Source organism: Patiria miniata, unplaced genomic scaffold (genome assembly GCF_015706575.1).
Source record: "Patiria miniata isolate m_02_andy unplaced genomic scaffold, ASM1570657v1 HiC_scaffold_14, whole genome shotgun sequence".
Taxonomy (NCBI): Eukaryota; Metazoa; Echinodermata; class Asteroidea; order Valvatida; family Asterinidae; genus Patiria; species Patiria miniata.
Window position 1 is genome coordinate 5,671,052 of NW_024037052.1, and position 24,179 is coordinate 5,695,230.

General features: G+C 40.4%; 1 protein-coding gene across 1 annotated transcript; it reads right to left on the bottom strand.

Annotated features, from left to right (window-relative positions):
* Window positions 1–21,242: 21,242 nt before the first annotated feature.
* LOC119721759 (lactose-binding lectin l-2-like) lies at window positions 21,243–23,331 on the bottom strand. The gene has a single exon (XM_038191720.1). It carries the CDS (start codon window positions 22,989–22,991, stop codon window positions 22,272–22,274), a length of 720 nt encoding a protein of 239 aa, XP_038047648.1. The 5' UTR covers window positions 22,992–23,331; the 3' UTR covers window positions 21,243–22,271.
* Between the last annotated feature and the right edge of the window lie 848 nt (window positions 23,332–24,179).

Here is a 24,179-nt window from a genome sequence, read left to right on the forward strand (position 1 = left end):
AAACAAATATCCGACAAGGCAGCACTAGACTGAACTATTTTTTTTTTTAGAGATCAGCGAAATACTGCATCGTCACGCACATATTTCGTAAAGTATCACTGTTTTTGCAAGTTGATATATAGGGCCTATACATGCTAAATTTGCTTACTTGCTTTTGCAGGCCTTTAGTTTTAAAAATGTGTGTTTAAATGGCGCGCTCCAGTTCAGAAATTTCACACATTGTTCAGAACGAATTAGGAGCGTCCCACTCTTAATTCGGAAGCTGAAATCAATTAATTTATAGCTTGTCATGGGCCAGGTTTTTTTTCTCATGCCGATGCCTTATTGGAAAGATGTCACACCCAAAAACTACGTATACCCCAATTTTAAAATAAATTTAGAAAAATCTCAGAATGTCCGATGAACCTCCTTACTTTTTCACTTGGGTACTACAATGTCAAAAAAGTCCAACTTTTTGATCTAAAATAACTGTTGTTTATCAATGGAATTAAACCAAAATGTCATATCATGTGAAAAAGGCACGACAAACTATTGTATGGAGCGTGTTTCATCCGTTTTGTGCGAGAGGGTGAGATTTGGACGCTATACGAATAAAATACTCACTTTCAGAATGTCGATACAACACTCATGCAGGAGACGGTGCACGGCAGAAGGCGCGTGCTGCAGACGAAATCTTCTAAAGAAAGCAGGATCACCCCGGATGTCATTGCACATCTCCTTGATCATGAATTGCGCCAAGCGATAGAGAAGGTGTGCAATGTCATCAGGGGAGATAATGCATCCCTTCAGAAGCTTTTGGCCGCAGCACGCGCCTTCCGCCACCGTCTTACAATCCGAAAGAAGAAAATTTGATGTAAAACAACACACTTGTGTTCCCGATGATTACTAAATAACTATATTCAAAAGATTGGTCGTAATATACTAAACACATTTCTTGAATATCAACAGAAATCGTCGAGCAATAAATATATTATAGCAAAAAAAAAAAAGGTTGTGTACGCGCGAAAAATAACCATCCGAATAAACGTAAACTTTCAGGGAACAAAAACAACACACTCGTTTTCCAGCAAAAAAACCTCTCCAAACATACGTATTGTATTACATTTTTATTTCAGCCCCTGCAGGATTGGTCGGGATATAGGCCTATAACAGAAATCTTAGAATATAAGAGAAATCCTCAAAAATATAAATGTACTTGTACAATCAAAACAATGCGGTGTGTTTCTATAGGCTGCGCTAAGTATATCAGCCGAATTGGAAACAACTAAAATTTTCTTTCAATAATTATTCTAAACCGTTCTTATAAAGCGCATTTTACACGGGGTTCCAATGCGCTGAACAATAAATAGCAGAGAAAACACAACATTATATATAATTTCAAGAGAGGGCGCGCTACACACAATGTGGTCATGTACAACGTAATATTTCTGTCAACACGAAGAAAAATCTCAGCCTAATTGAAGTCCAACACCTTCGTTTCCAGAAGATAAGTCAAGACATACCTGCTGTATTAAATTAAAATATCGGACTATTGTTGTATATCCTATTATCCTGTTGAATATCGAGAAAACTTATAGTCATAATTGATCGAACGAAATTTCGTTTTGATTATAGTCAATTATTAAAAATTCATTGATACATGACGTAGACCTTTGTTTTGTTTTTAATACTTCCGTAGGCCTGCCGAGCAGATGTAAATATCAAACTAAACCAAAGTTTTTACAGAAATATAGGATAAAGTAAATCAAAAAGTTATGTGCTGGCCAAGCTTTCAGGGTTCGGTCTGAGCCATAACAATGCCCCAGCCAATCCCTTAGTTCTCTTCCGGGCTCTCGGGGGTCCCGACCAATACACACTTCCTTCCCTGTCCATCCATGTAACCCCGGAGGGCCAGTCACCGTGTAAAAGCAAAGAGCTAAGGGAGGAACAGGGCGGCACCCTAAGCCCTGATCCTCCGAGTGGACCACATGCCCTGAACCTGTACGAAGGCGCCAACCTGGAACTCACGGACAGTACCAGCCGCAGTGCTTACCGATTAAGCTTAGGTACGATACAGTTGGTATTTTACGACGGGAAATTAAACATCTTATAATGACTGAATAGAACGCGCGCGTTGAAAAGCAAAAAGACACCGGGGGATTCGAACCCGTGCCCCGCAATGCGTGGAAGACTTCTCTAACTACTAGGCCATTCGCCTTCCTTAGAGGTTCTTCTTAAAAATAATTTGTCTTAATAGGAGGAAAAAAACGTGGGACATTGGCAGGTCCAACTGTTTTGGCTCCCTGGACGAAAAGAAGTTGACATTTCGGGCAGTAATGAGCTCACAGTTTCATTTCTTTGGAAAATTGTATTATGGCAGCCTCGTTAGTCGTGCGCTAAACATACTTATCTTTTACGCAACAATGAGCACTATTGTTATGCAGGGCTTTTATTGAAAAAGTCATCAGGCGTGCAGGGGCGGATTCAGGAATTTTGGCGGGGGAGGGGTCAGGCCCGTTAGATGTTTAAATCCGATCGTTGCGGACAGACGGACCTGATCGCTATATATTTTGTGTGTGTCAGAGCGGGGTTGGGGAATATGGCGGGGAATGGGGTGGGGGTTCGACCCCTCTGGATCCGCACCTGACTTATACTCTTTGCATTTGGACAGATTCTCAACTTCGTCTACTATACTATTTCAACATTGTACGCGGACGTCTTTAAAAAGGGAAACGATCATTGTTTTTATGGATTTGTTTGTTAACACCGTAAATCAGGCCTATATTCCGTTCACTGTTCCCAACAGTCCTTCATCAGCCTGTTATCGAACATTGTATCCGTGAAAAGTCATGTGAACAGCAAGTTCTCCTCCTAGTTTTCAAAAAACGAATATCAAAATGTAGACGATAATAACAAACTACGGGGTGGTGTTCATTATACCGATGTTCATCTTATGATAGCGCTTCGCACGTACCCCCGCCCTGCAGACATTTTGACTTTTTCAAAATTTGACTTTTTCTGGAAATTTCAAAAAGAAAGGTGTTAGCCTTGCATTTTTATCAAAATTGGGCAAAATTGGACTTAATTCTGAAAAATCACCAATGTAAAGGGTTAGCCTTGAATTTTTATCAAAATTGGGTTCAATTTGACTTTTTCTGGAAATTTTAATGTGTAAGGGGTTAGCCTTGAATTTTTATTAAACTTGGGCAAAATTTGGCTTTATGGGTAAATTCAATTATGTAAGGGTTTTTATCAAAATCTGGCAAAATTTGACTTTTCTGGAAATTTCAAAATGTAGGGAGTTAGCCTTGGATTTTTATCCAGATTGGGCAAAATTTGACTTTTTGGGTAATTGCGAATATGTGAGGGGTTAGCATTGCATTTTTAACAAAATATGACAACATTAAGCTTTAACTGGAAATTTCAAAATGTAAGGGGTTAGCCTTACATTTTTATTAAAATTCAGCGAAGTTTGACTTGATCTGAAAAATCACCAATGCTAGTCGTTAGCCTTGCATTTTTTTCAAAATTGGGCAAAATTTAGCTTTTTGGGTAAATTCAATTATGTACGGGTTTAGCCTTAAATTTTTATCAAAATTGGGCAAAATTTGACTTTTTTCTGAAAAATCACCAATGTAAAGATTTAGCCTTGCATTTTTATCAAAATTGGGCAAATTTTTACAATTTGGGTAAATTCAATTATGTAAAGGGTTAGCCTTGCATTTTTATAAAAATTCGAAAAAACTTGACTTTTCTAGAAATTTTAAAATGTAAGTGGTTAGCTTTGCATTTTTAACAATATTTGACAAAATTTGGCTTTTACTGGAAATTTCAAAATGTAAGGGGTTAGCCTTGCATTTTATCAAAAAATGGCAAAATTTTGCTTTTCGAGGAAATTCTCTAATGTAAGAGTTTAGCCTTGCATTTTTCTAAATATTGAACAAAATTTGACTTTTTTTGGAAAATCAAGAATGTAAGGGGTATAGCCTTGCATTTTATCAAAATTGTGCAATATTTGACTTTTTCTGGAAATTTCAAAATGTAAGGGGTTAGCCCTGCATTTTTATCAACATAGGACAAATTTTGACTATTTCTGGATATTTCAAATTTTGAGGGGTTAGCCTTGTATTTTTATCAAAATTGGGCAAAATTTGACTTTTAAAAAAAAAATCACAAACTTAAGGGGTTAGCCTTGCATTTTTAACAAAATTGGACCAAAATCGACTTTTCTTCTGGAAATTGCAAAATGTAAGGGGTTAGCCTTGCATTTTATCAAAATTGTGCAATATTTGACTTTTTCTGGAAATTTCAAAATGTAAGGGGTTAGCCTTCAATTTTTATCAAAATTGGGCAAAATTATTTTTTTTTTCTGAAAAATCACAAATGTAAGGGGTAAGCCTTGCATTTTTATCAACATAGGACAAATTTTGACTTTTTCCGGAAATTTGAAATTGTGAGGGGTTAGCCATGTATTTTTATCAAAATTGGGCAAAATTTGACTTTTTAAAAAAAATCACAAACTTAAGGGGTTAGCCTTGCATTTTTAAGAAAATTGGGCATAATTTGACTTTTTCTGGAAAATCACAAACTTAAGGGGTTAGCCTTGCATTTTTAATAAAATTGGACCAAATTTGTAATTTTTCTGGAAAATCACAAATGTAAAGGGTGAGCCTTGAATTTTTATCCAAATTCGGCAAATCTTTACTTTTTTGAACAATCACAAATGTAAGGGGTTAGCCTTGCATTTTTATCAAATTGGGCAAACTTTGACTTTTTTGGAAATTTCTAAATTTCATAATGACTGAATACAACGCGTGCGTTGAATTGAATGCAAAAAGACACCGACGGGATTCGATACCAGGCTCCGCGATTCGTGGACGACGGATCTAACCACTCGGCCACCAGGCTTCGGATGTTTCGGGCAGTAATGAGTCAACTGTTTTCGTTTGTTTGGGAAATTGTATACGGCAGCCTCATTAGTCGTAGGCCTACACGTGTACTAAACATACTTATCGTACGCAACAATGAACACTATTTTATGTGGGCTATTTTGAATTTTGACGGGGTGGGGGGTCAGGCCCATTTTAATTCTATATCCAATCTAAGCATTTTGATAATTTAGTCTATTTTGTGTGTGTCAGAGTGCAGGGTGTCTGGCGGGATAGTGGAGGGGGAGGGGGGAGCAGTGGCGTAGCCAGGAATTTTTCAGTGGGGGAGGGGGCGCTGGGGGGGGGGCTCTATTAAATCAATATTTCGTCCAATGATTGGTCGTAATACTTTAAACACATTTCTTGAATATCGGGAAATATTGCAGAGCAACACATGAAATATAACCAAAACAATGTGGTGTATTAAGCGCGAAAAGTATATACCATCCAAATAAAAGTCAACTTTCATGCAGGGAACAAAAACAAGACACTCGTTTTCCGAAAGAAAACTCCAGAAATACCCATTGTATTATATTAAAATTTTAGCCCGGGATTGGGGTTGATATGTAACAGAAATCTGTAGAATATAAAAAGAAAGTATTATAAAATAAAAATATTATATTTTTCAAACAATGTAGGCCAAGTATGTTTGTAGAGAGAAAAATTCAGCCAGAACTGAAGCCAACTTCAATTTTCTTTCAAAAGAGGGCACACTCGGTTCAAAATGCTATACAATACACCTGCTATATTGAATTACAATTTCGTCCAATTATTGATCGTCTGATATGACAAAAATCTGTTGAATATCGAAAAAAATTCTTAAACAATAAATATAATATAACCAAACCAATGTGGTGTGTTGTGCTAAAAAAATACAATCCGAAAAAAAAAGAAAATTTGATGTAAAACAACACACTCGTGTCCCCGATGATAACTAATAACTATCAGCAAAAGATTGGTCATAATATACTAAGCACATTTCTTGAATATCGACAGAAATCGTCGAGCAATAAATAGCAAAAAAAGTTGAGTATGCGCGAAAAATAACCATCCGAATAAAAGTAAACTTTTAGGGAACAAAAACGACACACTCGTTTTCCAGCAAAAAAACTCCAAAAATGCGTATTGTATTGAATTGTAATTTCAGCCCAGGGTTGGTCGTGGTGTATAACAGAAATCTTAGAATATAAGAGAAATCCTCAAAAATATAAATGTACAAACAAAACAATGCAGTGTGTTTCTAGACTAGTGCTAAAAATATCAGCCGAATTGAAAACAACTAAAACTTTCTTTCAATAATACTAAACCGTTCTTTACATGCTGAACAGTCAGCAGAGAAAACACGCCATTATAATTTCAAGAGAGGGCGCGCTACACATAATGTGGTCATGTACAACGTAATATTTTTGTCAACACGGAGACAAATCTCAGTGCCTAATTGAAGTCCAACACATTCGTTTGCAGAAGATAACTCAATACATACCTGCTGTATTAAATTAAAATATCGGACTATTATTATATATCCTATTATCCTGTTGAATGTCGAGAAAACTTATAGTTATAATGGATCGAACGAAATTTCGTTTTGATTAAAGTCAATTATTAAAAATTCATTGATTAAAGACATAGACCTTTGTTTTGTTTTTAATACTTCCGTAGGCCTGCCGAGCAGATGTAAATATCAAACTAAACCAAAGTTTTTACAAATATAGGATTAAAAAAAAATCAAAAAGTTATGTGCTGGCCAAGCTTTCAGGGATCGGTCTGAGCCATAACAATGCCCCAGCCAATCCCTTAGTTCTCTTCCGGGCTCTCGGGGGTCCCGACCAATACACACTTCCTTCCCTGTCCATCCATGTAACCCCGGAGGGCCAGTCACCATGTAAAAGCAAAGAGCTAAGGGAGGAACAGGGCGGCACCCTAAGCCCTGATCCTCCGAGTGGACCACATGCCCTGAACCTGTACGAAGGCGCCAACCTGGAATTCGCGGACAGTACCAGCCGCAGTGCTTACCGATTAAGCTAAGGTACAGTTGGTATTTTACGACGGGAAATTAAACACCTTATAATGACTGATTGAATGAGCCCGACTAAAACCAAAAAGACGCCGAGGGGATTCGAACCCGTGCCCCGCGATGTGTGGACGACTTCTCTAACCACTAGGCCATTCGGCTTCCTTAGAGCTCTTCTAAAAAATAAGTTGTCTTAAGAGGAGGAAAAACGTGGAACATTGGCGGGTCCATCTGTTTTGGCTCCATGGACAAAAAGAAGCTGACATTTCGGGCAATAATGAACTCACTGTTTCATTTCTCTGGAACATTGTATACGGCAACCGCGTTAGTCGTAGGCCTACGTGCGCTAAACATACCTATCGTTACGCAACAATGGACGCCATTGATATGCAGGGCTTTTATTGAAAAAGTCATCAGGCGTGCAGGGGCGGATCCCATTTTTGGCGGAGAGGAGGGGGTCAGGCCCGTTAGATGTTTATCCGATCGTTGAGGACAGGCGCACCTTTCATTATTATTGTTATACATATTTTGTGTGTGTCAGAGCGAGGTTGGGGTGGGAGTGGGGTGGGGGTTCGACCCCCTCTGGATCCGCGCCTGACTTATACTCTTTGTATTTGGACAGATTCTCAACTCCGTCTACTATACTATTTCAACATTGTACGCGGACGTCTTTAAAAAGGGCGGACGTCTTTAAAAAGGGACGCGATAATTGTTTTTATGGATTTGTTTGTTAACACCTTAAATCAGGTTTATATTCCGTTCACTGTTCCCAACAGTCCTTCATCAGCCTGTCATCAAACATTATATCCGTGAAAAGTCATGTGAACAGCAACTTCTCTTCCTTAAACAAAACCCTCATACAATCCTTCTGGACACTTACCGCCACTTACCTGTGAGAACTGGGCAAATTCTGGATTAGCCAGCATGGGTACGTGGCAAAGCAGTTCATGGCAACAGTCACTGACAACAAAACCATAAAAACCAAAACGTTATATCTGCAGAAACGAAATATTACTTAGAGGAACAAAAAATAACATTATCACCATACACATTTCACTGTATGATCTTTTTGTTTATAGGTCTACAGAAATAGACATTTCGCAAACGGCGCCCCCATTGAGGCCTGGACATGCATCAATTTCCCAAACAACATTAATTATAAATGATAACGGTGAATAACTTTCAGTCAATGAATATAATTTAATGAAATTTAGAAACCACACCGGTGGGTTTGGAGTGGGGATCATGGTAAGGTAGAAAAAAAACCCCTAAATGCAACACATGCAGATGCGGCACAAAAGTGCGTTGTGTGCGCGGTGATGATTGCGGTGATATACGCGCAGGTGGATGATTAAGCACCCATGCAGTTATTGAAATGTTAGCACTTTGGTGATTCGTGTATTTATAATGAAACGAATGTCACTTTACCGAAGATGGAAACGTAACTGTCAACCGTGGTAGGCCTACCTTCGAGTATCGGTAAACGTCGGTAAGTTTATTCTTTCGGTTTACCGTCGATTTCGCAGATTGTTCCGTGTTTGAGAATGACTGATCAAATATTTAACTATGAAATATCTAATGATGAGATTTTTTTGAAGCAGATAATTAAAAATTGATGAGTTCTGGATTGTTTTACTGTGTTGGTGAAAGATGAATCATATCCGAGTTCAGCACTGCAGAAGTGTCCTCCTTCCCAGAAGTTAGACCCTCATTACGCCACCGAGGACAGGTCTTTGCTCCTCAGGATACGATTGAGTAAAGTACTGCACTTTCATTGTCGCTGAGAGTAAATGTTGTCGTCGTTGAGGGCGCTCTGTGCAAGGGGTACATCGTTTGTCGTAAACGCGCTACTTACGGTTCGGGTGTATGAGCGGGGGACGAATGATGGCGTATGTACTGCGTGGTCAGAAAGGTACGGAACGCCAGACTCGTCAAGAAATCACGCAAAGTCAACAGACCAGCGACTGGGCGAAGTTGGAACTCAGCCTTTTCTGTCAGTGGAAAAAACCACCAAAAAAAAACCCCCAAAAAAGGAAAGCAGTACAAATTTGAAAATCATATTCAATCGTGTTTTATTTATGTATTTGTTTATACTATTTTCATGATACAGGGCGAGTCAAAAGTAAGAAAGAAAAGCGGAACCCAACCCCCCAAAATATATTTCATATGTAAAAAAAAATCTGTAGCACCAAAAAATAATAATGACTCGAAAACCAATTTCACAAACTATTTTCAGATGAACAATAACTGAAACTGCACAATCCGTTCAAGGAATATCACCATTTAAACGCAATGATCCCAAAACCCCTTTCGTCCAAACTCCAAAAAAAAGCAACAGATCTGACTGTTTGGAACAACAAAGAAAATGACGCAGAATACTTGTTTCAACAACTGTCTTCAACTGTAGTACACAATATCTTTATTTACAAGCCTGGTTAGGCAAACAATATGATAAAATCCACTTTGTTTAAAAGACGGGCCTTAAAAAAGGACTTTGTTAGATATATTTTTTGACTTTTAAACTGAGGTTTATCGCTGGTGATGCTTGAAGACAATTATGAAAACGATTTGTGAAATCACCATAGGACGAAAGAGGTTTAAGGGTAATTGCGATTAATTTGGGATATTCTTTGAACGGAGTAACCAATTTAAGTTATTTTTTTTCATCTAAAAGTAGTTTATGAAATTGGCTTTCCAGTCATTATTAGTTTTGGTGCTACATTTTTTTAAATACGAAATATATTTGTTGAGGTTTGGGTTCCGGTTTTTTTTACTCACCCCGTATTAAAACGGGTAGGAGTAGAATATGAGTACCACAACCCTGCCACGTATTGGAGTTTACTTTGAAGTTTTTAAACAAAGTCATAGCTTATATAGATCAAAGCGTCAAATGAGTTATATTTAAATTCATGAAGTATAACGGTGAAGTACTAACTATGAAGTATTATTTTATTAGAAAAGCATCTTTTTACATTGCATGGCCTTTTTAGCATTAATGTTTATCTTCGAAAAGTGACATATCTAGATATTTCAAACAAGGTGGGTGAAATCCGAGACGGGGGCAATAAATAATGACTTTACAGGGTGAGTAAAAAAACGAAACCCGAATGTTGGGAGTCTTGTTTTAGTGAAGTTCTGCTTGTAGCACTTTCAAAATCCATGATTTGAAAACACAATTTAACAGCTTTCTTTTAGTACAAAAATCATTCAAATCACTCATGTACTTTTCAAGTTACGGAATTTTAAACACAACCACCGTTTTATAGTTCTGTCCAGGGATCACAAAAAAAGGTGTGCGTTCTTTCAGCAAAACGACAAACAATTCTCCACAAATCCCTAGGTGATTTGTTTTCGTTTTGTTGAAAGAACACTTACCTTTTTTGCTGATCCGTGGACAAAACTTTAAAAAGGGGGTTGTGTTTAAAATTCCGTAACTTAAAAACTACATAAGCGATTTGAATGATTCTTGTACTAAAAACAATCTTATGAATTGGGCTTTTATATCGTAGATTTGGAAAGTGTTACATGTAGAACTTCACTAAAACAAAAACAATGGTCCCGACATTTGGGTTTCTTTTTACTCACCCTGTAGGCTAGTAACACTCACCAGGTAATGCTGAAAAGGGTGGCAAATCAGCCTTCTCCCGAAAAGGTGAATTTTTTCTTTGGGGGGGGGGGGGAGAGGTTGACGAGGGGCGGTTGACAAAAACACAGGCGGTATTGGCCTTTAAAAACAAAGTACGATTTTGAAGTGCAGGGTAACCAAACGCATCACTCACTCCGTGAGACGATTCATCCCTGGACCCGGTATGAAGTTCACTGGCTGCCGATATCATCTCGTGATGAAATGGAGTACTTTCGTCCAGTGAGATAAATCAAGATTTTCACTACACGGAAACTTGGAGCTTTTTTCCAGGTCTGTACGGCCGGCTCTGGCAAGTAGTTGGTATGTCGGAGAATCGAATGGGTTTACGACGCTTACCTATACAGTGTAGTCCCAAATTTTAATTTCAAATTTAATCCAAGTAATTTATGGAACTCCAAAACCCAATCATTTAGCTGATATCGAAAAGCTAATTTAGTATTTAGGAAAACAAGGCTAGCCTATAAACCTGGTTCAAGAGCTCACAAATCCTATTTAATTTCAATGGCTTGTAATTATTGCAAATTCATCCGTGTTGAATTTGCAAATGTATCCTTGTTTAATTGGTTTTTACCATTATGTCTTCGTAATGTTGCGTTTAAGTTTTACAAATTTAATTAATTTGTCCAGAAGAATTTTATAAGGGTTTTGTTAGAAAAACATTCATATGAATTAATGCAAATTATAGTTTTGTGTATATTGTACTTGCAATTCTGCCGCTGGCAGCCGGCATTGTTTTCCTTTCAAGAAAATCATTTATAATAATAATAATAATAATGTTGTACAAGGGGGACACTTCCATAGACTTGGGCACAGATTTTTTCCATCTTAAATGTCATCTAACCCCATTATTACGTTATCCTGCCCCCACGAATTTCGGTATATTTACTTTTTGGGCCGCGAGCAATAGACCCAGCCTATTTGCGACAACAAAATTCCTTGTCTAAATGGTAGTTAAAACAATACGGCAACACCAAATGGTCGCCCTAATCAGGTGTGTTGCCCTCATATAGAAAAGGTAAGCAAAAAATGTCGCCCTAATGGGGATTTCGTAACTTCAATCCGTGCAGCCGTTGGGTGGGGTGGGGTCACTGGGGTGGGGTGGGGGTGGGGTGGTCGAGGGTGGGTTGGGGTTGGGGGAGCCTCGTTAAAGCACCCCCTCTCGAGTGACCCTTTTAACTGATAAACAGCGCCACCGAGTGTCAGGTGGTGTCCGAAATGGAACAGTGCCCATGGTGCAGTATTACCCAGTCCCCAAGTGGTCTTTGAAAAAAACCCAGAAGCTCGGGGGGGGGGGGGGGGCAACACCAAAAATGGGCACTTGCTCAGAATAAGGAGCACCTTCCGTCGGTGTGATGGGTACTTGTGTTTTTGAGGGACAGTTTTGCATTACAAGAGAGGAGGCAATTTTATTTGTAGCGCGATTATGCTTTCATACGTGGGCGTTTGAGGGGCAGTTTTGTTTTCACCTGGACGGGGACATTAATAACCGCGAGAGGGGCACTTTTGTTGGCCTGGGGAAATCTGGGGGCGGGGGTGGGGTGGGGGAGTGCTCCCCTGTCCCCCGGTTCCGCCGCCTGATTTTAACAGCAGCCAAGCATTGAGTAATTTATTATTCTCATGTCATTAGGGAGCGTCATCAATCATTGATCAGGGTCAATTCCATTAATCCTCGCTTCTTTATCCTCTCGTCAGTGTTAAATAATTTTCGACAGATGCTTTTGATATCTTTAAAAATTAATAATACTTGATTTAAGCTTTTGTTTTATGGTCGACCTATATGCGCAGTGAAGGCCCTATTGCACAAGGAGGGACGATTCAGCTTTTTATATTACCGCCCTCGCAATATTTTACACAAAACAGGTACGAAGAGAAAGAAGGGTCCAGGCACTCAGGATTGCAATGAATTGAATGTTGTTTGTAATTCACAGAATTCGCATAGGTATACTACGTGTAAAATAAAAAATGTCCTACTTTAGATCCTGAATAACTCTGTTGTTTACCAATGGAATTATACTAGCATTTCAGATCATGTAAACAAGGCATGACAAATTTTATGGAGCGAGTTTCATCAGCTTTGTGCAAGAGGGTGATTTAAAGACGCCATACGAAAACAATACTTACTTTCAGAATTTCGATACAGCGCTGAAGATGATGGCGGAAGGCGCGTGCTGCGGCCAAACACTTCTGAAGGAATGCAGGATCACTCCTAATATCATCGCAAACCTCCTCGATCATGTGTTGCGCCAAACGATCGAGGAGGTGTGCAATGACATCAGGGGTGATCCTGCATTCCTTCAGAAGCTTTCGGCTGCAGCTCGCGCCTTCCGCCACCGTCTCCAGCGCTATATATCGACATTGGAGGACGCCAAGTCGAAAGTGGCAGATTCTGAAAGCGCTTTTTTTTGTATGGCGTTTAAATCTCACCCCCTGGCACAAAGCTAATGAAACTCGCTCCATAAAATGTGTCATGCCTTGTTTACATGATCTAAAATTTTGGTTTAGGCCTAATTCCATTGCTAAACAGCATATTTTAGGATCAAAAGTAGGACATGTTTCTTTGGCACGTATAGTAGTTATATGCAGATCAAGAAAACAAGGTAATCTACTGTCCTTTAGCGTCTAACATAACAATCATTATTAGCGAACACACATCAATTAAATATGTCGATTTGCTGAAATCTACTTTGTCCAAATTAAGTTAATTGTCTTTCTTTCCAAAAAAAGTGAAACAGAAATTTAGTCCACAATGGTCAATCGCCTCGACACTATCGCATTCTTGCAAAGTTGTATTCTCAGTGTCTCACAGGTTCATATTGAATTAAAATGGTCCATATGGTTTCCCTCATTTCGTTGGCTAATTTTTCCCCTTTTTTTCAAATTTGAAACAATAAAGTTTGTTGTTTTTCAAGATGATTTTCTTTGTCATTTCTCTCAAAAATGTTTGGACAGTATCACCATACTTCTAGTCGATCTCGTAATAAACGCAATTGTCGTTGGTTGCAGTCTCTCCATTGAAGTTGACGTCAGAGCGCTGGGCTGTGTTGAGTTGGCATGTACTCCCAACGAGGTTGAAGGAGCGGCATCGTGGATCGTCGACGCAATTGATACAGCATATGGCGGTGTCTCGGACTTGGACTTCTCTCAGGACGTGGTTCAGCAGGCAGCCGTGGATCGGGTGCCCCAGGCCGCCCCGCTGATGGCACCGGCCCTGCCGCGCACACTCCGCTCTGCCTCGGCGCTGGCACGCGGTGAACCTCGGCTTCCCGCAGTTGACGTCGGACCACTTGGGCAACCCGTGCCACATCAACACACAGTCGCCAATGCCGTCAGGCTGCTGGTTTCTCCACGGTGCGAAATCTAGCGTAGTGGTGTTTGTGCAGCCCCACACCCCGCCGGTCCGCCGACAGCCCACCCAGATCCCTGCGTCGGGTTGCAGCTGGGCCTCGCTCAAGTTCTGTGCCCGGAACGTGGTCCAAAGGAAGTCTACCTCTTCCCCCGTTACGGGCACGGCCAATTCACCGCCAGCCGCTCGGCAGCGACCATCGGCCTCGGACCAAGTCAATTTAGTCGTGGTGATCATCAAGTAACAGAACTTAGCGTGTTTGGTCCATCCCGCGGGACAAGCAAACTGGCTGCTCGCGTGTAGAATGAAACCCGACAACAGGAGAAATGGAAACATCTTAACACTGCTAACACAAAGCATACACAGATAGTTTTTTCGTTGGTTAACCAAATGTTTTTGTACTCTCCGTGAGCTTGCTAAATAATGACAAAAAATATGGTGACAGTAATTTATAGATGCCCGAGATGGAAAATCTGTAGCACGACAATGTTTTGAATAAATTCAAAAATTCCCAGAGTCCGAAATGACAACCATATGCACGGGCACCGCAATATGAAGTGATGCTCGACGCGGTATCTGCAAACGCCAATGCCAGCTAGTCTATGTAATAGACCACGGCGAATGCCGTGGTCCATTATGCGCGAACAGATTTGCTGATTAATTAGGCAAGACCCCGCGTCTTGACTTCCTAGATTTTGACCAATCAGCAGGCACTTTCTATAGGTCTATTTGGTCTTCGGTCATTCACCCGTTGCGCGTCATAGACATTGATTTAAAAAAAAAATGTCAAGGTGCGCGGCGCTCGGTATCATGTTACGCGAATGCGCTCCCGGCTGTTGTTGTATTACAAAGCGCTGCATTCGAATTGACCAATCACAGCGTTAGTCCTGATTTTGGGATGAAATGACGTCACGATTTAGTAAAGTCGACTCCGATTGGCTGGCGCGAGGCTTGCATAAATCTGCATGCTTTGACATATCAGACGTTAGACAGGAGATGGCTCCGTGGATAACAGGTGATACTCAGACTAATGCCAGCCGCACCTCGACAAAAAAAAGGAGCAGGGAGTGGGCTTCAGGCGCCTTCAGGTCGCGACCTCGACTTTACCTCTCAGCACTAAATAAATTGATCGATGAGGAAATGGTTAATTAAAGAGTGCCCAAATTATTTAACGTTAAAAATGCTTTTATGGCAGTGTTTGTGGTGAAGGTATGGCAACGGGTGGCAAATCAAGCGGAAACCGTGTCAAGAAAATAAAGTGCCTGCTCGCAAAAGTGCATCCAACGAAATAAATAGTGGGTATTTTCTACTAATATTTGCACCAGATCTCTCAAAAGTTTCGTCGTTTCTCCTTTTTTTCCCCACGAACGGTCACCGGCCCCACTGACGTCGGGATGGACAAAAACAGATTTATGCATTTCCCTCCCCCAAAGGTCTTGTTCATTGTCGACAGCTGCATAACCAGGGACAATTGTCCTTAGACGAGGCAATAATAACATTTGATAGTATCTCTAACCTAACTCTAAAACATTTGCCTTTCTTCAAAAACATGATAGGTGAATTTTTATGTTTTGAATATCAGATTAAAGCTGAGATCCTTTTCTTTCAAATATTAAAACAAATCTTGAAAAACAGCACACTGGGTTGCTGAGAACATGCCAAGTATGTAACAACCCCTTTTTTGGTCCATTCCAATGGCATTACCATGCACATTTTAGGGGATTGTGCATGAAATGCCTGTGGCGCATTGTGTCCTTACAAACAACGCGGCACATAATATGACAAGGGTACAAATGAATTTCATGCAAATACCTTTTATTTTTCACCTGAACATGTATTTTAAACTTTTAGTTCTATTTTAAACCATTTCACCATCATAAATATGTCAAAATGTTAAAGAAATTGCACAAATGAAAGACAATTGCACAGTGGCTTACAGTAACATGTGTCACTGTTTAAAGCACTTAGGAAAGGAGAAAATTCACTTCTTTTACATAATTGGTATTTTCTCAGCAGCTTAATGTGATGTTTTCATGATATCTTTCAGTATTTCAAAAAAAAGCTTTCAGCTTCAGTTTGATAACCGAAACATGAATATTCACGGTACACGTTTTTGAAAAAAGGCAAATGTTTCAGGTTGCATTTTTTGGGTCACCCTGTAGTACTTAAACCCCATCGTTTGTATGTATGCCATGTTATTGATACCTTTTGGTTTAGTGTATCGCGTTTTTTTTTTATTTTCTTGCTTACAGTTCCTTATTCAAGAAAAAATGCTTAAAATAACTCAAAGGGTTTACCAAAATAAGCAAATGACCACATCCCTGGATTTTTCTTTTCTTTTACACCTCCTAAAAAACACCACCGAGTTCTTCGCAAAACTAATTTGATACCACAACCGAAATGCAAAACCAACAGATTCAGGGATAGTGCCGTACCATACATGATTAGTCTAATTAATTCTTTACAACATCTTGCAATGTAACGAATAATAATATATACCTGTTGAGTAACATAGATTAAGCATTTTTTTTATACAGCTGTACTTTAATTTTTGATTTTAAGCTAAATATATATTTTAAGTTTCTAGTTTTGTTATTATAAATTTCGCTGATTATCACCAATGCTTGGGAACCTAGTCTGATCTAAGTTAGTCTTGTCTTGTCATGTCATGTTCTGTCCTTTCCGGTGTTGTCTTGTCGTGTCATGTCATGTTGGGTTATGTCATGTCTTGCCCTTGACTTGTTTGATGCTAATTTTGTTTTAAAAGGTGCATATATTTTCTTAAATAAAGGTATTTTTAAGACATTTTATTTGTAATAGCTTGCAGTTTTTTTTGCTGATTGTTGATACTTGATTGTCTAGTCCTGTCCTGTCTTGTCTTGTTTTGTGTTGTCTTGTTACGTCTTGTTTTATCTTGTCTTGTCCTGTTTTCTCTAGTCCTATTATTGTTTGATGCCAATTTCAAGTGTTTTCATATTTTATATTGTTTTGGCTGAATTTTTCTTGTCTATTATTAGTCTTTTTAATGCTAATTTTTTTTTTTCAATATGTAAATTTTGATTTAATACAGCTCTGGGTTGTCACTTAAAATTTTATCAATAAACCATTTATAATAATAATAATAGTCCACGGTGTCCGACTTCCGCTCACTTCCAACCGTTCGGTTTTCGATGGGGTAAAATCCGTTCTACCTGCAATCACAGTGTGCTTTGTCGACAATTGTGTTGTCCTTCAATCGATAGGTCTGGCGATGCTGGTGGACTTGTGGTTGACTCGTTATTGATTTGTAATGAATTCACATTAACTATACCACTCTTGAATTAATGGTTTCCTTGCGTGGGAAGGTTAAACTATTTACGGTATTCTTTTGTGACCTTTTTGTTTAAATACATGACTGAATCAATACACCCTCTAATGGAAAATTGATAACGATTTTCCTTGAAGGCTGAAGGGTATAATATTTAACAAGACACTGCTCCATAAAGATTAAAATGTTGATGAATTTCACTTAAACAAAATGAATGTACGCTTCACTTGCCAATTTTACTGGAAAAAAAATCAGGGTGACGTATATAAACTGAAGCGACGTATTGAGCTCAATAGTGAAACGTGTTTCCCTAAAAAAATGATTTAACAGATTAATAGATTATTAAAAAGCAAAACGTGCCCGCAAAAGTACATCTTAAAAATTCGAAATTGTTGCGTATCATCGTGCGAAGGAACTGTTTTTCTTAAACATTTTAGGCCCTAAAAACTTTTTTTTTTTAAATGTGAGCAAAAAGGTCAGGGTAAAATCTGCCCAAGGATACACGATAGCATTTTGAATAATTGAGAATAGTGTAACTAGACTATAGCCTGTTTGCCTTGTTTTAAACTTTCAGTACTCAATGAGGAGATAAACAGGCCACCATCGAAACGTGGATGCAAATCTATCTACCACTGTGTGAACAATTCGGATGACGCAGCAATTGACGTGGTTGATCAGGGGCCAATTCCATGGAGCTGCTAAGCATAACAATTTGCTTAGTCCAAAAAAAGTCTGGCTTAGTAAAAGCAGGTTACCAGCCAAATCTCCATGTGATTTTTATGCTAAGCAAACAACAGCTGAATACCAATCACAAGCAATGTACATCACAAGGACATTTGGTTGGTAATCCTGTTTTTTTTTGCCAAGGCAGACTTTTCATGCTTAGCAAATTTTTGTGCTCAGCAGTTCCAATGAAATTTGCCCCAGGATACTTGTATGAAGTCGGTGATAGACCCTTTCACCCGAAAACGATAATGTGTGCAAATGAGGGCTGTGAGGCGGATGCGTAAGCGGTCCATTGAACATTTACAGAGGTCCACATTCGGGGCATTTTCTATCAATTTGTAACGCACGAGTGTCCGTGGGAAGTGGGCTAGTTTAGGAGAGGCTGTACAGCAAAGACTCATAGCAACCTATAATTTGAAACCAGCCATAACCCTAAAAGGGCCTCTACTTTTTCTGCGATAGCCTTAAAAAAAAATTTCGCGACCCGAGCTGTTATGGCTTTTTAGCCTCGAGCCTTGCGCATCTTTTGAAACCCAAAATATAAAAATCGGATCACGTGTTGCCGCGCACCGAAAAATTTCCGGCGCTATGCGCCGTGAAAACTGAATTTTCCCATAATACGTTGTTTACACAGAGCAGAATTACCATTCGTACATAATTAATTAGCCATAATTCCAAAACCCCTTGACCTATAGTCATGAAATTTCTTGGGTATGTTTATGATGAGTTGCTCTATGCATGTACCGAGTTTCAAACGTTTTCGTCACTCGATGGCCGAGTGAACCCCCCCCCCCCGGCTGAGAGATGGTCAAAATAACCCGACCCTTTTAGGGATAAAGTTCCCCCTTCCAACCTTGTTCCCAGAGCTTACTTTATTTCCAACCTCGTTTTCAATAGTAAGCTGTTTTGGGAGAGCAGGAAGTGGTGGGAGCGTAAACTGCTCGTCATCTTGGGAACGAAGTTGACCTCATCCCAGGCCAAGTTCGGGCAAGGACCATTAGTCGACTAGTGGTTGATTTGTGACGTACCTTACGCCTGCTCAATGATAGCAACGTGCGAACGTCTCTAGGAGTCAAACGCTGGTCAAAATGTCATCGCAAAACTTCTGGATCCTGGCTCTCTGCTAGCGTTATGAATGCGCGCGGCTCTTGGTTACCTGCGAAGCAACCAACCCCAGTAGGCTGGTTCCAAATAGTCGACTAGCGTTGTCAACCACCGTCGACTAGACAGATTTTGGGCGAACTATAGTCCTTGCGCGAACTTGGCCCCAGTTGATCCCGTTAGCTGAGTAACAGCGCCACCAATGTCCAGTCTCGTCCGTATTAAACAGCGCCCATGCAACGGAGTCATTTTAGCCAGCCTGCATGCTAGTTTCTGGCGACTGGCCACACCCCCCAACATGATTTCAGGTCAGGAAATGCCATGAGACCCATGATTATAGATACTGTCAATATAGAGCATCGTTTCCTGCTTAGGCACATGCGTGAGTGTAGGATGTCAAGGGAATTAAGCAATGCATTAACAGATTCATCAGTATTTTTCACAGCAGTCAAGCACATGCCTTTGTGTTGCTTAATTTATTGTTCTTTGACTATTAGAGGGCGCCATCAATTATTGATAAGCGAGTTGAATCCATGAAACCTCGCTTCTCGCTCCCATTCGTTAAGCGTGATATAATGTATCAGATGCTTTTAGCATCATGAATATTAATTCTTCAATGGGGCTTTTATTTCATGGTTGACCTACTTGTGCAATAAAGGCCCTATTACAAAGGGCAGGGGCGGATCAATCTTTGGCCCAAGAGAGGGGGGTGTTGCTGGCATGTGCTACTTTTTCTGAATGATTTTGCCATTTTTTCTGCAGCCCAGGGAGGGGAGGGGGAGGTTGAGTTAGACTCCCTACCCCCCCCCCGATTCGCCATTGCAGGGAGGTAACCTATAACCGTTATTCATTTTAAAGGGACACTACGTCAGGGAAAGCGCCAAATTGGGCTACAGAACGCGTTTTAAACAATATTAATTGGAAAGAGCACTTAAAGGTAGAATCTAAACGTCCACACGGACTTCCTTTGAAAATTGGCCTTTTTGTGTTATTCTTGCGACAACAAATTTTGGGGGATGAAATTTTGACTCTCAAAACTGGAGCTGTTGGGTGCTAGTAGTGATTCCAGTCTCGCATGTTCCATGAGCGCATCACATGCTGCGGACGTGCTGGAAACAACGTGTGTATTGGTGCTGTGTGCACTTGTACATATTTTGTGTACACACACAACGTCTGACAACTGCTGGGGGGCAACGTAATGTCCAAGAAAGAGACCTATATTTACGGCTAGAAAAACGTATGCGTATGCCACAAAATGACCGCCGCGTCAGAAGTAAACAACCGGTTTCTCCGTCTTTTCTCGATATTTCAGGAACAGTACGACATTACCTTTCAACCAGACCTTTGAAATAGGATGAGTAAACAATCAGTGGCGAATCCAGCTTTTTTCCGCGGACACTTTGCCTCCGTAAAATCAAACAGCGCAGGGGGGGGGGGGGGGGCGCCCTGGTTCCCTTCTTCCAAATGCGGGGGGGGGGGGGGCTTTCCACAACAGACCATTATTGTACATACTCCAAAATATATGCCGATTTTCACGGCGCAATGTAATGGTTTTGGAGTTTGGTTTTCTTTTTTTGTGTTCATGTCTGAACTCTCTAACCATTTATGGAAATTGTTACGGGAAAAAATATCGTTCCAAAAAATCAGCCGGGGGGGGGGGGGGGGGCAAAGTGCCCGCCTGTCCCTCTCTGGATACGCCACTGTAAACAATCGTATAAACATACATTTTCGGCGATTTCAGGACGATTTGCCCATTTTATTTAAGTCCACGCACTTATAAAGAGAAGCGAATGAAAACGGGATTAAGACATGCATGAAAGGCAATGAAATGCAGGCTATTGTCAACAAGTTTGAAGTTTACAGGACATGCGCACAATTTTGTTTGTAAACATTGGCGCCATTTTATGTGGGCTGCCGAAAGCGCATAAACTTTGAAGCTGTGGTTGGCAACATATTTCCCCCCCCAAAAAGTCCTCATAATGCCCTCAATACAATAGTAAAAGGGCATGTTTAGGAATTATGTTGTAGCTTTGTTGACAATTTTGTATTTCCAACAATCAAATAATATTTCGGTTACCTGTAATAACTCTCCTTCATTTTTGCAGTGTTGGACCTTCCATAGTTTTGCAACCCTTGGTTGGCAAACTGTGCAGTTTGTCAACCAAGCTTAGAAAGGTCAAGAAATACAGGGCAAGTAATCTGCTGCCCTCTAGCGTCTAAAATAACAATTATTTTTTCGAACTATAATATATAAGCGAACACATTTTGAAGAAATCAATCTAAATATATTCTTTGACCACAATTAAGTTATGGGCCTAGTAGTCTTCGTTGAAAAAAATACAACATCGTCATTATATCCCCCAATTGTTGCAAAGAGTATCCTTTTCCTCATTTAAAGATGAAAGCTTATTTTCGAGTTTGACCTGGACAAATAAATTGCTATTTTCCTGGAATTTAAAGGCTTTTCACTTTTGAATGAGACATCGAACGAAAAAAAACTGCACTGACGTTTACTTATTGTATTATTTCTTCACAAAATTCGAATTCATTAGCTACCAGACAATAATGCAGCTCTCGCAAGGCTGATTCGTTTTTCGCACAGAATGGATTGCCCGGGCCTTTCCAGGATTCAGAGGTCGCAGACGCCAAAAATCGGTTTAAGTAGCTTTTTCCGTTAAAACAAAACATAGGCCTATATACAAACAAACTGCAATTTGTTAGGAGAAAAAATCATTATTTTTTTTCGAGAGCACGGGGTATGGATGCAACTTGAATTGGCTCATTTTATCCCTCCAGATCCCCTAAAAAGTTCCCCGATTAGAAACAATGAAGTTTGTTGTTTTCAAAATTGAACGTCTTTATAGTTTCTCTCAACCATAATTGAAAAGTGTCAATATTCACGTACATGTAGTCGACCTCGTAATAAACGCAAGTGTCGTTAGTTGAAGTCTCTCCATTGAAGTTGACGTCAGAGCGCTGGGCTGTGTTGAGTTGACAACAAAACATACATACAAACTGCAATTTGTCATGTGAAAAAAAATCCAATTCTTTTTTTAGAGAGCACGGAATATGGATTCAACTTGAATCGGCTCAAGTTCCTCCAGGTCCCCTAAAAAAAGTTTGCTAGCAAGTTCTCCGATTTGAAACAATGAAGTTTGTTGTTTTCCAAATTGAATATCTTTATAGTTGCTCAGTGTCAATTATTGGACAGTGTCAATATTCATGAACATCTAGTCGATTTCGTAATAAACGCAAGTGTCGTTGGTTGCAGTCTCTCCATTGAAGTTGACGTCAGAACGCTGGGCTGTGTTGAGTTGGCATGTACTCCCAACGAGGTTGAAGGAGCGGCATCGCGGGTCGTCGACGCACTTGATACAGCACATGGCGGGGTCTTGGACTTGGACTTCTCTCAGGACGTGGTTCAGCAGGCAGCCGTGGATCTGGTGCCCCGGGCCGCCCCGCTGATGGCACCGGCCCTGCCGCGCACACTCCACCCGGCCTCGCCGCTGGCACGCGGTGAACCTCGCCGTCTCGCATTCGGCATCGGACCACCTGGCCTCGTGGTGCCACATCACCACACAGTCGCCACCGTCAGGCTGACCGCCCATCCACCATGCGAAATCTAGCGTGGGGGTATTTGAGCAGCCCCACAGCCCGGCGGCGGTCCGCCGACAGCCCAGCCAGATCCCCCCGGAGGGTTGCAGCTCGGACTCGCTCAGATTTTGCGCCCGGAACATGGTCCAAAGAAAACGTATCTCTTCCCTCGTTACGGGCAAGGCCAATTCACCGCCAGCCGCTCGGCAGCGACCATCGGCCTCGGACCAAGTCAATTTAGGTGTGGTGATCATCAAGTAACAGAACTCAGCGTGTTGGGTCCATCCCGCGGGACAAGCAAACTGGCTGCTCGTGTGTAGAATGAAACACGACAACAGGAGAAATGTTAATATCATCTTAACACTGTCAACACAATGAGTTTTGTAAAATATGACAACAAGTTGTTGCGACAGGATAGACACGAGAGGAGGAAAACTCAGTAGACTATCGAAAGGTTTACGTGTTGACAAAATGACAGCGTCATAATGGGCACCGTTATAATAAGCGATGCTCTTGTATGCGGAAACTGCAAATGCCAATGCCAGCCACACTGCAGATTCTCAACTAGCGGGCCTGAAAGTCAACAGTTTGAATAGCCTCACGGGAGGTCACGGCAGTCACTTATTGATGAGGAAATAATTCGCGTAGGATTAGTAACATGCATTTTTTAAGCGTAGTCATGGCAACGTTGTCACACCAAGCATGGGCGTCGGAAGGGGGCGGGTAGAGTAAAAAGAAAGAAAAGAAAAAAAAGAAAAAAGAAAAAGAGGTGTGCAGTCATTGCTATTAATTTAACACACATTTAACAAAATGGTCGCTTGCAGGGGGGTCAATGGGGGTGGGATGGACAAATATCCCCCGCCCACCCTCGAAAAAAAAAAGATAAACTGAGAATATGCAAGCGAAAGTACAAGGATTTGGGGGGGGGATGTGCTTTGCCCCCCTCTAGAAAAAAATCCTGGCGAAGCCCATGACACCAATACAAGCGAAACAGTAATATAGTGCTTGCCGTGTATGTAACCAGCGGAATAAATGGTGGCCATTTTTAATCAGAATTGCTGTCGCAATTTGCGATAGGTTTGGAGCTGTCTACAAAATTGGTTCATGGAGGGGAATTTATGTATAATGCGATAAACGCTTTGTACCTATTCTGCAATTCACTGCCATCCGCTCGGCAGCGACTATCGGCCTCGGACCATGCAAATCTATGAGTGGTGATCACCAAGTAACAGTTACCCGTTGCCAAACTTCTTTGTTGACAAACTTCAAATTTATTCAGTGAAATACTGATACTTTTACCTTATTAGTGCTTGCTATATAACCTCTGTGAACAATCTTGTTGTCATGAATTTTAATCCGAAACTTAAAAAACGGCGGCTTCCGGAAATTGGGCACAAAATCGGCTGAGTGTTCCCTAGCGTGGCGCACTTGAATAAATCAAGGACAATTTCAAATTAACATTAAAGAATTTTTGTAAAGTTGACAAATTCTGATAAACCGTTATTATCTCTTCTTACATACCCAACTTGAAATTTGTCAGAAAA